This window comes from Neopsephotus bourkii, unplaced genomic scaffold, assembly GCF_033783945.1.
Source record: "Neopsephotus bourkii isolate Nb327-2 ecotype Australia unplaced genomic scaffold, CSIRO-AGI_Nbou_v1 NB_107, whole genome shotgun sequence".
Taxonomy (NCBI): domain Eukaryota; kingdom Metazoa; phylum Chordata; class Aves; order Psittaciformes; family Psittacidae; genus Neopsephotus; species Neopsephotus bourkii.
The window spans coordinates 15,020,502-15,032,432 of record NW_026900624.1 but is presented as its reverse complement, the minus strand read 5'-3'; the positions used below and the strand labels follow the sequence as shown (position 1 = coordinate 15,032,432).

General features: G+C 47.9%; 1 protein-coding gene across 2 annotated transcripts; it reads right to left on the bottom strand.

The window, feature by feature from the left end:
* Nucleotides 1-220: 220 nt before the first annotated feature.
* On the bottom strand, nt 221-6,877 carry POLR3H (RNA polymerase III subunit H). 2 transcript variants are annotated; one of them, XM_061363049.1, is made up of 6 exons: nt 6,748-6,877; nt 5,307-5,403; nt 3,586-3,672; nt 2,424-2,613; nt 1,729-1,936; nt 221-1,090 (listed from the first exon to the last, which is right to left on the bottom strand). In XM_061363049.1, exons 1-6 carry the CDS (start codon nt 6,856-6,858, stop codon nt 1,037-1,039), a joined length of 747 nt encoding a protein of 248 aa, XP_061219033.1. In that variant the 5' UTR covers nt 6,859-6,877; the 3' UTR covers nt 221-1,036. The 2 variants fall into 2 exon arrangements, with proteins under 2 accessions (XP_061219033.1, XP_061219039.1); XM_061363055.1 differs by having other exon boundaries at nt 2,550-2,613.
* Between the last annotated feature and the right edge of the window lie 5,054 nt (nt 6,878-11,931).

Here is an 11,931-nt window from a genome sequence, read left to right as displayed (position 1 = left end):
GCCCTGCATAGATTTTACTGTTCTGTTGCCCCCCTTCCCTTTTACTGCTGTCAGGGAGGGTGATGGCAATTGTTTGTTATTGGCTGTCAGAGAAAAGTGTTGGTTGCAACACTGCCTGCCTTGAAATCCAAGTAGCTGAACTGCAGGAGGCAACTCTTCCCTTCCTGCTAGTCAGGAAGCTAATAGTTTCCCCCCACAAACTGAACAGGAAGGCAGGCTGTGTGGTTTTTACTATTTATTCCATTTCTTGTATTAACACACCCCCATGAACAAGTATTTGGCTTGTTCATAGCAGCCTTGGTCCATTTCAGTTCATAATTATCTATTTTCAGTTGAACCCCTGCAAAGTTTATCTCATTCTATGTAAATACAGCTTGTACAATAAAGTATTTCCATTCAGCACAATAAGCAGCATCTAGCATTCCACGGTGGCCATCTTCACAGAGCCCAAGTTACTTTTAGGTAAACTACTATTAACAGTTCTTTTTGACTGACTTCATCCATGGATGAACTCCCTATTCCCAGCAGAACATTACCACCACCACCACCTCTCCTGGCAGCAGCATTTTCCAGGTACCACACCTCCATTAACTCCAGTGTTTTCTTGTTTCATTTCCTGTCAAAAGAAGGGCAGATTTCTACCCCTCTGAGATCAAGCTCTCAGCCCAAGGAAGCAAACCTCCTTGACAGGCATTCTCTCCTGCTTTCACTCACTGAAGGCAACTCCCTTCTAGATTCAGACAAGCAAAGACCTCCCCAGTTTTCCCTGCAGGGCAGGAGACCAAAGCTCCAGCTGAGTTTCTTGCTGCTGCGCTCAGGGCTTTTTGTGCCTGTAAAATCACTTCTACAGATGAGTGGAGACATTTCTTGAAAGCAACTTGTCTCTATCTGGCAGGCTGGAAGCTGAAGGGGAAAACACAGAATGGCAGGTCTAATTTCTCATTCAGCTTCAGAGGAGCAATGAGCACCAGCAGGATCCCATTATCCCCCAAACATCCACCGGAAAGACTTTCTGTGGAGCAGGCTCTGATGGCAGCTAGCTGTTTGTCCACCATGACAGGAGGCCCAAGCCTGGCTCACTGATGGATCCCTGTTCACAGAGAGAAGAGAATGTGCATAAAGAATGCAGGAGGAAACACATCAGAACTTACTATCTCACCCCAAGTTATGGGTGAGCTACTCACTTCCCCCCACCACCAATCACAGCCTTCCCAGCACTTGCCCAGGCTCGTTGAAGCCTTGTCAACACTACCCCCAATGTTCAACACTTAAAATTCAAGCACCCATTCCACCTCCTGACTGTCCCTACATTGTTCAATGGTTTAGATCCATCTTCCTCTCACACCGTACTCAGGTGGGTCTTATGCCAAAACATGGAATGGGAAAGAGAGTTTAGCTGCTGTGTAAACCTTGATGTGGTTCTCCCAGTGCTGTACTTCTCCTGTGCTCATTCCTACATGCACAGCCTGCACCCCCAGTCTTCTTTAAATCAGCCCCCCAGGAGGAACTCTACCAACAACCACAAAGTGTTCCAGTAAAAACAGACAGCAAACACACAGCAGCCACAAGAACAATCATCTTGTTTCTCCCCTTTTCCACTCCATTCCTTTTATGACTCTGCTTCACTATCAGCTTAAAGCAATCCGTTCCTCAGGGAAGGGATGCTATTTTAGCCATAGAATAAACCCACAGCATTCACAAAGCTGTATGAATAATGCACACGGTTACCACAAGAGTGTAGGGTGCCTCTTTCTTCTGGACTTCTTCTGTGGCATTGGAAGCGGAAGCCTCTGCAGAGTTTGGACCCGTCGGGGATGTATCAACAAATGTCTCATCCACAACTCGGAAGCGGATCTCCTCCCCAATGTCCATGTAAAGGTCGTGGGCCCCTTCTTCTGTCTCATATTCCCACACCCACACCTGCTCTGCTTCATCGCTGGCCATGCCAAGGGTTAAGGAGGGAAACTATCAGTGTTCTGCCTGACAGATCACTTCCTGACAGCTTTGAGAGCAGACTCGATTTAAAGCCTTTTCACTATTCTTTCTCCAAGGGCAGTGCACTCTCCTCAGTGATCACCTGCACAGAACCCCCATCTGGTTTCTGATTTTCCTGCTTCAAGGTGTATGCTGCAGGGCAGAGTCTGGGTTACCCCCACCCCCATAAAAAACAACAGCAACAAAAAAGACTCCCAAACAAACCCCCTGAAACCCAAGACGACCTCACCTTAAGTGTATTACACACGCATGTCTATCTCGACATCACACAGTGTGGTAAAACCTGCATCCTGCCTTCAACAGCAGCCAAGACTAGAGGCAGGGATTAAAATGTGGTTGTTCAGGGGCTGCTGCTGTTCATTTCCATTAGCAGGCACAATGATCCTGCAAACCCATGTCTGGCTGCGATAACAGTCTGCAGGACTTGCCTGACACAACGGCTTAGCTTCTGCCACTGAGCACCTCCATTGTTGCAGCAGTGAATGCTGTTGGGCCAGCACTGCACAATCCTTTGAAATGAAGTAGTAAAGTTATCAAAGGTGATCAAGGGATACAACTTAGCCGGCTGCTGCAGCGATTCTGGTGGGATGACAATATCATCAAAGAATCCAACAGAAACTGTGGAGAAAAGAATCTGATGAAGACTGAAACAGTTCTTTGCAAATGATGTACCACAATGATTCCTATAGTGCATTTCTAGACTCATTCTTCTTCCTCTTTCAGGAAGGAGGTAGCGCAGGAATTACTCTTTGAGCCACAACACTTGATTTTAGTTGGCAGCAAAGCAACCACCCAGCTGAAAGTCCATACAGCAACAGAGGGCACAGTCTGTGTGCCCACTGGGAAAGGAAAAGGCTGTTTGGAGCAGGACTGGAAATGAAAGCATTCCAAGAAATGAGTCAGATGCTATAGAGGTCTGCAACAGAAAACAGCTTAGAAATCACAGATGTAACATATTAAATGCAGACCGATATAAAGTTAGAACAGCCCCCACCTCCCCCCTGAGATTTCACAATGCTGAATTTTATCAGAAAGTGGACATGCCCAAATTCATCAACACAAGCAGCCCGGATAATCTTATTGTCTTAGCTTAGCAACAGAGCAGAGGAGCTTGCCTCTGTGGAACACTCCTACAAGAAAGGAAAGCAACTCATCAATTATGTATTCCCTGAATCTGACAGCACTTTGTGCTCACAAAGACATTTTCCTGCCATGTTTTTAGGTGCAGGAAACAACCACGGATTTGCAGAGAACTGTATGGAAGATCTATCAGATCAAGCAGATACTACCACTTTGAAAAAACAAGTTAACTGAAGCAAGAAAACAAATCCAGTCTATGCTCCAAATGGGGCTGCCTGTTCTTCTTGGGCATGCACACGAATGACAAAAGGAGGGGGGAGTGCAGACAAAACCATTCAGGGCAGGGGAAGCTGCCAGGCTCAAACCACCTCAGATAAGAGCAGTGCTACAGGCCAGTAATAGTCTTTAACCAGGCTACAGACAGTGCAATACCACCTGAAGTCACAGCATCTCAACAGCCCCAAGAGCTCTGCCACTCGTGTGTCCCCAGTATTAGAAGCTGCGGTTTACCGTGAACACCATCCTGACTGCAGCTTTTAATCTGTCCAATGAGGATCTCGTCCAAGAAGGGATGGAAGACCACGTAGCGGAAATGGACTTAGAAAGAAAACAGATCATTAATAATATGCGCATGTTAGTGAATTAAACTCCTTCCACGGGTTGGCAGCCATTAAAACAAAATCCCACATCCTGTACGCCCTCTAAAATGCTTCCCCAGTTTCTTTTACCATTTCCTTACAGGCACTGATTAGATAGAAAAACGGGAACAGGAGTTAAGATTCCTAACTAGTTTGTATGAGTTGTTGCCCAGCAGTGCCCTGTTCCCTCCTCCTCAGTCTTGCCAGAGTTTAAGAACACAGAATTAAGCTGTAAGATGAACAACATGGAGCGGGGCCTGTGCTAAAGTTACGATCTGAGCATTCCTACACAATGCTCCAAAGCCAAGAGTACCAGTTGAAATTATACTTTCTCCTAATACTTCTGCGCCTTTTACCTTTGTCTGCAATGCTGTATCTTCTTCAGATAAAATAACTGATAGCACATACTATCAGAGTAAGGTACTCATAACATAACTGGATTTTTCATCCAGTTTAAGTAACATGTTTCTAACTAAGCATTTTGCATGTGTAATTATTAAAACGCTATACTAAACCAATCTTACCTGAACAATGCTATGAGCAATTTAACATCATTTTAGCTGTCTGTACTCAATGCTCCTCTTTTACGTAAAATCAGTTACAGTACCTTAAAGAAAGAGTTACTACTAGGATTTATCGAAGTGCCATTTCAGATTCTGAAAGCAGACTTTTTCCCAAGCTCAGAGAGAATACATCCTCTCATTTTCGGCTCAAGGAGTAGTTCAAAGTTAAGAAGCTGAACAGAGATTAAAGCAAGGAGGAAAGCCTGCCATCCTGCTTAAATATTAGAGAAAGCTTTTATTTGAAGGGAGCAAGTTCTCCTGGAGTTAAAACTTGGACAAGGGGAGCCACATGCAGTCAGTCAAGTTTGCTTCTAACAGGAAACACTTCACTTGCTCAAGCTCCACTTCCACAGTGAAAACTGGAACTGAAAAAGAAATGCATCTCTTTCCAGTTTAAATAAACTTATTTTAACTTTAAAGTATGACAAAATTTGGTTTTACGCATTTACTTCCAGTTTTCACTCAGACAGATTTGTCAGAAGTCAAAGCAAAGAAATTAGTCATTCCTTATTTAAAACAGAAAGTCACTAGAAGTGTATGCTGAACCAGATCTGTCTAAGTCTCAAAGATGTAGCAAAACTTCCAGCTAGGAAAACAGCATCAAATGCTGTAGAAACACTTTATGTAGAAAGGTGTTTCAACATTCTAGCTAGAGAAAATAAGCTTCAAAAAGAAACAAATACTAAGAACACACAAAATAATTAATACAACTGATTTTCTACATGCAGATTTCCAATCATTTTAAACTAAATTAACTTCTTCCGCACTCCACACCTATATCTCTAGCGGTAAAACAGAGATGGACTGCTGGCGAAAGCTAACAGGACTGGCTATTTAAAGCTATGCTTGTACCCAGAAGTGCAAAGAAGGGACTTTTGCCATGTTTCTCTTGCACTCTTTATAGGAACGGAGTTAAGGTGACAAACTTCAGAAGCTCCTTTAAATTCACTTTCCTTAACAACTGAACCCAGTTTACATTTCCAGGTCACTAACCCTCTGCAAAACCATGTAACTGAGGACAAGCACATACCTTTGGTATGAGATGCACCATCTCCAGGGAAAATGTATGAATCCTCCAGCTTTGTGATATCATACAAACAGATGCAGAGGCCGACATTGTACACAACCTGCTCAAAGAGAAGAATTAAAAAGCAGTAAGTGAAGCAACCCACCAGGTTAAACCAAGTAAACCATGAAATTTATACACTACACACACCATTTCAAAACAAGGGCACAGAAGGGTGGCTGTTTTGGTACGCTCCCTTCAACAGCCCCAGCCCAAACCTCGCTGCACTGCAGGGGAACCCCAAACCTACCCAAGTGTTGTGGGAGCAGTGTTTTCACTGGCACTGCAAGGAGCATAGCTACAGAAACCCTTGGGGCAACTGTCAGTGGTGAGAAAACTCGACAGTTGCCAAGATAGCAAACAGTTGCCCACAGACATCATTCACCAACCCTACAGCTTGTCCAAAAGCTAAACTTACTTTCTGCTGGAGTTACACTCTCAGGAGCCTCTAGGCTTGCCTTTGTCTTAAACTAAATCAGCTCTGGGGAGAGCCAAGGACAGCTCCTGGTTCCTCTGCTACTTCTGAGAGGGCTTCCCAGCATACACAATCTGAGGCCCCCACCAGTCATCAGTGGAAGCCCTTTGCTGTTTATCACTTGTCCCTGTAACCTCCTGTTCACAACCCTACATCACTTGAGGTTGCTCTTTTGAGCACCCCTCACGTTCCCTGCCTTGCACTGAAAGCCGTATGCTAATCGCAGTCTCAGGGCTGCAGAGACAGAACACTTGTTTCTGTTCTGCACCAAAGACCAACTTTTTACTGACACGCTGTATTTTGAGTACTAAGCACAGACCAAGACAACTATTAATGCCTTAATTTTTCTTCCAGTATTGCTGTTCTACACTTCAGATGTAAGACAAAATTCTTCACCATGAGGGTGCTGAGGCCCTGGCACAGGCTGCCCAGAGAAGCTGTGGCTGCCCCATCCCTGGCAGTGTTCAAGGCCAGGTTGGATGGGCTTAGAGCAACCTGCTCTAGTGGAAGGTGTCCCTGCTCATGGCGGGGGGTTGGAACTGGGTGAGCTTTAAGGTCTTTCCAACCCAAACCATTCTATGATTCTACCTTCTCTTAAATTCCCTCCTCTGGATGGATTAGTTTGTATCAGCTTTTCAGACTGAGTTTTGGATTGCTACTCTACACATAAACAGCAGTTACTCTTAATTCTCCCCCATACTTCTCTGCCCCATCTGGTATCTCATTATATTCCAATTACAGCATTAGCCATTAGAAAAAAGGTCCCCTTTGAGATAATACATGGCTATCTGTTTACACTCTCCTGTATTTCAGTTACTGGGGTGGCCTTCTCATCTATTCTGACAGCTCATCCACACGTCTCATTAGGAACAAGAAACACTCAGGGATGTTATGATGCCTCCACCAACCTACACATGACCCACGCTTTACCTTATTGGCCAATTTCTTGTTTAGCTCTTCCGCAATGGAATCATTCAGTTTCCTCTCAAACTGCCAGGGAGCAATCCTCACTGTGTCCGTCATCTCTACCAGGACAAACATGGTGGCGGGCAGCACCTCTGAGGAGAGCGACAAGCACCAACCGCTTCAGGCACCGGAGCACTGCGAAGGCAGCCGACACAGCTGGGGAACCCCCAGTGCCTTGCACGGAGCTTAGCAGGGCAGCACCCTGGCTGTCCTGAAACGAGACAGGACACGGGGGTCTGAAACCGGGGAAGGGGGTTAAAGGCTGCCACGCAACGGGTGGGCGACCAGAGAGCCGCCGTCGTATGAGTATGGGGACGGGGACGGGGACGGGGACGGGGACCGGAAGCACCTCACCCACCTGTTACACGCGGACCACCACCACACGCTACCCGACTGCACAGCACTTCCGGCGCCTCAGCCAATCGCCTCCCGCGGGCGGGCGGGCCCGCTCTGATTGACGGGGGAGAAAGCCCTCACGGGACGTAGGGGAGGACCCTTGTAGCGACCCCGCCCCGCGGCCGCCATTTTGTCCCTCCTCAGGGCGCGGTGGCGCCCGGCCCGTTAACTGCGGGGGGCTGGCTATGCCAGTGGAGGGGGCTGGTGGTGGTCAGTGTGAACATGGAAAGCCCCTCAGTAGTGTGCGCAAGGCTGCGCTTTACCTGCCCCCCACCCCAGGTGTCTTCCCCGGGCAGTGGCTCGTGGGTCTAGGCTGATGTTTCACCTGAAGCAATCCCCAATTGCAGTTGTAGTCACTTCATTTATCATTTTCGTCTGCTTGTCCCACAGGGCAGCAGAGGTCGAAGTCTGCACCTTTCCAAGAAGCAACACTTGAGCTGTTTGCCTACCTAAACAGCAACTCTGGGTGGGTTTATAGCCCACTTCCACCTAGCAGCCTGCTTCAGAGCAGTGACTGCCCAATACTTAGGTCAAGGTTATTGCCAGGGACAAATAGACATCACATAGAGCCGGCATAGTTTATTCTGTGCGTGTATTAAGAACAGGCATTCTGCAGCGAGTCAAGCAGCATGAGGGATGAGAGAAAACAAGGGGGTGTGCTCATGTCTGTGAGAAATGAAAGGAGGCCGTTTGAAGTGTGCTTAAAAAAGGATCCACCAGGAAAACCAAACATCCCTGGCTGACAGTCAAAACTGCACTGTCAGCACAGCGGCTTTGATGCCAGGGCTGAGTGTGTCATCCCCGACCGCCCCCAGCAGCGCATAGCGGGACGGTAATGAGAGGTTTAGGTGAGGAATCATTAAACGTTGAGCTACGTTGGGACGGGAAGGGGAGAACAAGGTTGGAAACACCACGGTTTGGCCTCATTAACAAGATACCTGTCTTGGCCAAGGAGTTTCTGATCTCTCCGCGGTTACTCCTGCTTCACCGGGATCTGTTGGGTTGTGGGTTTGTCCTTTGTTAATGACCGGTGTGCACATGTTGGCCATGTGTGTGTTAAATGGGCCCTGGAACACCTTTTCCCCCGTCAACAACGTGAGAAGAGCGTTTTCCTTCAAGCAGCATCCACCAGCTGTGCAGGGAGCCCTGCTGGCGGCACCGCAGCCACTGCTGTCTCAGAACACCTCAACCCAAATCCCCAGTGCTGCTCACTCTTCCCGTCCTACTTCAGGGAGCCTTGAAGCGGCTCCTGCCTCCTGCGCTGCAGCCGCGGCTGCGCTAATCTCGGCGCGGCACAGTTCTGCTGGCACGCATGCCGCATCCCTTGCTGTTCTGTCCTGGCCTCACGCAGCTCTGGCAGCGCGAGGTTTGACCTTTAGCTGGAGCACAGGTTTTGTGGGTACCTGGAGCTGTGTTTTTAGAAGAGAGAAGAGTTCTGACCTTTTTCTGGGTCAGGGTCCTCTTCTTCTGGCAGGGGAAGAAATAGCCTTTCTATAACACAAGGAGGTATAAGTTAGACACTTGATACTGGCAAGGATACTTTTGTGTGTAAGAACTGTAGGGCAAGGGTTGAGGGGAAGAGCAGGCTGAATAACTGGGAGGCATGAGAGATGGAGAGAAGCAGCTTTGAACAGAATCATAATCACGCTTCTATTTCTAGCCTGTCCTTGAGCTAACATTTCTTGTGCTTCCAATAGCCATGCCCCAGCATGGGGGCTGTTGGGTACCTGACACAAAGCATTTGCATCTCCCATCACCCTGATCCACAGCCCTGTGAGCAGTGGGTCCGTGAGGCCTTGCTTCGTACTTGCGTATGTCTTATGGTTGGGTCTTTGGCGTCTCATAAAGTGCAAGCACCAAACAAGGTCTTCTGCACTGGGGATGTGCAGATTCTCTCTCATGTGTCAGCTCTATGATTACCAACAAGGGATGAACGCTGCAGGCTGTTCTTCGGTAGGGCAACAGATTCTTCTTCTCTGCATAGCTATGTATTTTGGGAACACTTGCAGGTACTTTGATACTACTCTGAGGAAAATGAGTTTAAATGTGTGGAGAATAAGCTGGCAAAGGCAGCATTGAATGAGCTTTATTGCCTTAGATACTAGGCTACAAACACCTCCAGAACTGAGTCGGGCCGGCCATTTCTCACCCTCTACCAGTAACATCTCAGGCTGTGGGAAATGGTTTCCAGTCTCACCCTCTGCAGGTAACCCCCCCAAATCCCAAGCAGTGTGCCTGGCCCTTTTTGCACATGATGGATGTTGCACTGTTACCACCTAGGTTTTCTCCCCAGAGGAATTCCGTATTTCAGAAACACCATCTCTAATGTACAAGTATAAACAGAAGCCAAACTTTGCCCTGTAAAACCTGAGTGTTGTCTCAACTGAGCTATGATAGCACTAGGAGTTATACCATGTTTAAGTCAGCAGCTAAGGTATCTTGATGTTGGAGAACAGCCTTCTGTCTCTTTCTGTCCCAGTAGTACTGACACAATGAATATCCACAAATCTGCAGGGCCTCTATGCACCTTTTCATACATAACCACAACGTTTGTGAAGTCTCTCTCAGCAGTATTGGGCCTTTTCCAGTATTTGGGAGGATGGTTCTCAGTTGCTGGGATTGGGGTTTTTTTGACACTTAAGCTGCTGGGATTCAGGGATTGCACAAGGGTCTTCCTGTCACCCAGAGAAAATCCCTGACATTTCTCATTCTCACAGCTGTAGAGGAAAACTGGAAAATACTATCTGACGTTACCTGAAGGCTCAGAAAAGGGAGGAAAATATAAAGAACTCCCAAATTATTTTGCTTTAAGATCTCCTCTGCCCCACATCCCCATTCCTGTTGGAGAAAACTGGGTAAGAGACGTTGGAGGTGAGTGGTGATTTGCATCTAGACTGTATTGGCCCTCCTTTGATTGACTCCAAAGGAATTGTGTATCTTCTCACTTACAGAGTCCTGCATACTCCTGCCATTGCTTCCACCTCTGCAGGCATCTCCAGCACCCCCACTGTCTGATCAAAGCTTCCCCTCTTCTCCTTTTGTAAGTTTTGGATGCTTCAGACTCTGCTGCAGCACATGCCCAGAGCCACCTTCCAGTCAAACATCCTTCGAGTTCCCTGTGCCTTTTCTGTCAAGAGCCTTTAGTGATTTCATGGCAGAGTCGTGTTCTGACACTCGTCCCCCTCTGTTCAGTTGATACTGTTTGACTGGACACGTCGTTAACCCTGGTGTGCCACAAACCAGGCAGGGAAGTACAGGTATTTATGATCTTCAATGTACAGTGTACAATGACTCTTCTGGCCTCCAGCTGTTTCCAGCTCAGGACCCTCCTCATGTGTAGAGCTGTCCCCCAGGAGAGGATGGGCCATCTCAGGAGAAATTCAGGATGGAGACTGAGATCCGGCTGGGTTTCTTCTCCCCTTCTTTTGCAAGGTTTTGAAGGGTAGAGTGGGGAGATGAAACTTTGGTGCCTGTAGGGGGGAATGGGCCTCCTGTTTTGCTGTGGAAAACTGCTTGAAAAGGCTTGAGAAGAGCAAGATGGGAAATGGCAGAACCTACTGTCACTTGGGGTTTCAGTGCTTCTTGCCATGGGCTGGTCTCATCTGTGAGCAGGGCCTTTTTCTACACTATAGTTCATTGACAAGGAGGGACACAACCACTTTGTGGTCTGGTGCCTCTGTCAAAGCCCCTGGGATGGCCACACATCAACACCCCACTACCTGGATGGATGGATGGATGGATACAGCCAAGTGGAGCTGTTGTTACCTTCTGACTGCACCATGACTTACAGCTTCCCACACTACTGGTGTACTACCCTGCAGCATTGGTCATTGGTGGAACAGCTCTGGTTACTACTATCACATTCACCTATGTAGAATAACTCAAGGAAAGAGCTGTGTAAGAAACCCAAAGCAACCCACCACCACCCCATGTCACAAGACGCCCATGACAGCTCCCTGCAGCACTGACACTGCGCCATGGTTGGTTGGGGTTCTTGCAAACTTTATTCCAGGATCACAGAGCCCTGCGTGTTAAGGTACTGGTGTGGTCCACCCTTCTGCTCCAAAATGAGGCTGATACCACCTAAATTCCTCCCGAAGGATGCCTGCCCAGCCTGTTCTAGAAACCTCCAGTGATGGAAACTCCGGTGCTTCCCCAGGCAATCTACTTAAGTAATTAACTGCCTGTTCTGTTAGAAAGCCTTTCCTAATGTCTAGCATCAATCTCACTCCTTGCAATTTAAACCCCACTACTCCTCACCTGTTCCCCAGTGGATACAACTGATTCCTGCCCTCATTGCATCGCCCTACGCCCCCAAGAGAGAAAGTCTCTGGCCAACTTGTGATGTTGCCTTTCCCATGGAGATGGCTGTCCTGATCAGAGTCATGTTGGCAGAGGGGAAACCAGAAAGGGAAGATCTTCTAGGCTCAGTGTGCTGATAGAAATGAGGCCAGAGCAGGGGCACAGGGCAATGGGGTGGATTTGTGGCATGTGCTCTCCTGGCTGTGCTGGGGGTGACTGCAACACCCATGGATGCTTGGGGGCTGCAGGCTTGGGCATATGGGGAGAGTGGCTGCAGCACCACCAGTAGGTCTTGGGGTGATATGGGAGAGGCTTGACCCGTTGCAGGGGACCCCCCTGGCTTTCTGGCCTGTTCCCCCCCTCCAGTGCCTGTGGGGCTGCCCTGTTGCATCCGGCCATGCCAGCGATGCACCGATGCACGTCACTTTGCATAACTGGAGTGATGCAGCC

Excerpts from the sequence above, each read along its gene's own strand:
- POLR3H (XM_061363049.1), bottom strand. The coding sequence starts at position 6,858 with ATGTTTGTCCTGGTAGAGATGACGGACACAGTGAGGATTGCTCCCTGG. Across the intron at positions 5,404-6,747 it reads ACAAGAAATTGGCCAATAAG|GTTGTGTACAATGTCGGCCT; the intron begins GTAAAGCGTGGG and ends CTCTTTGAGCAG. Across the intron at positions 3,673-5,306 it reads TGGTGCATCTCATACCAAAG|TCCATTTCCGCTACGTGGTC; the intron begins GTATGTGCTTGT and ends TTTCTTTCTAAG.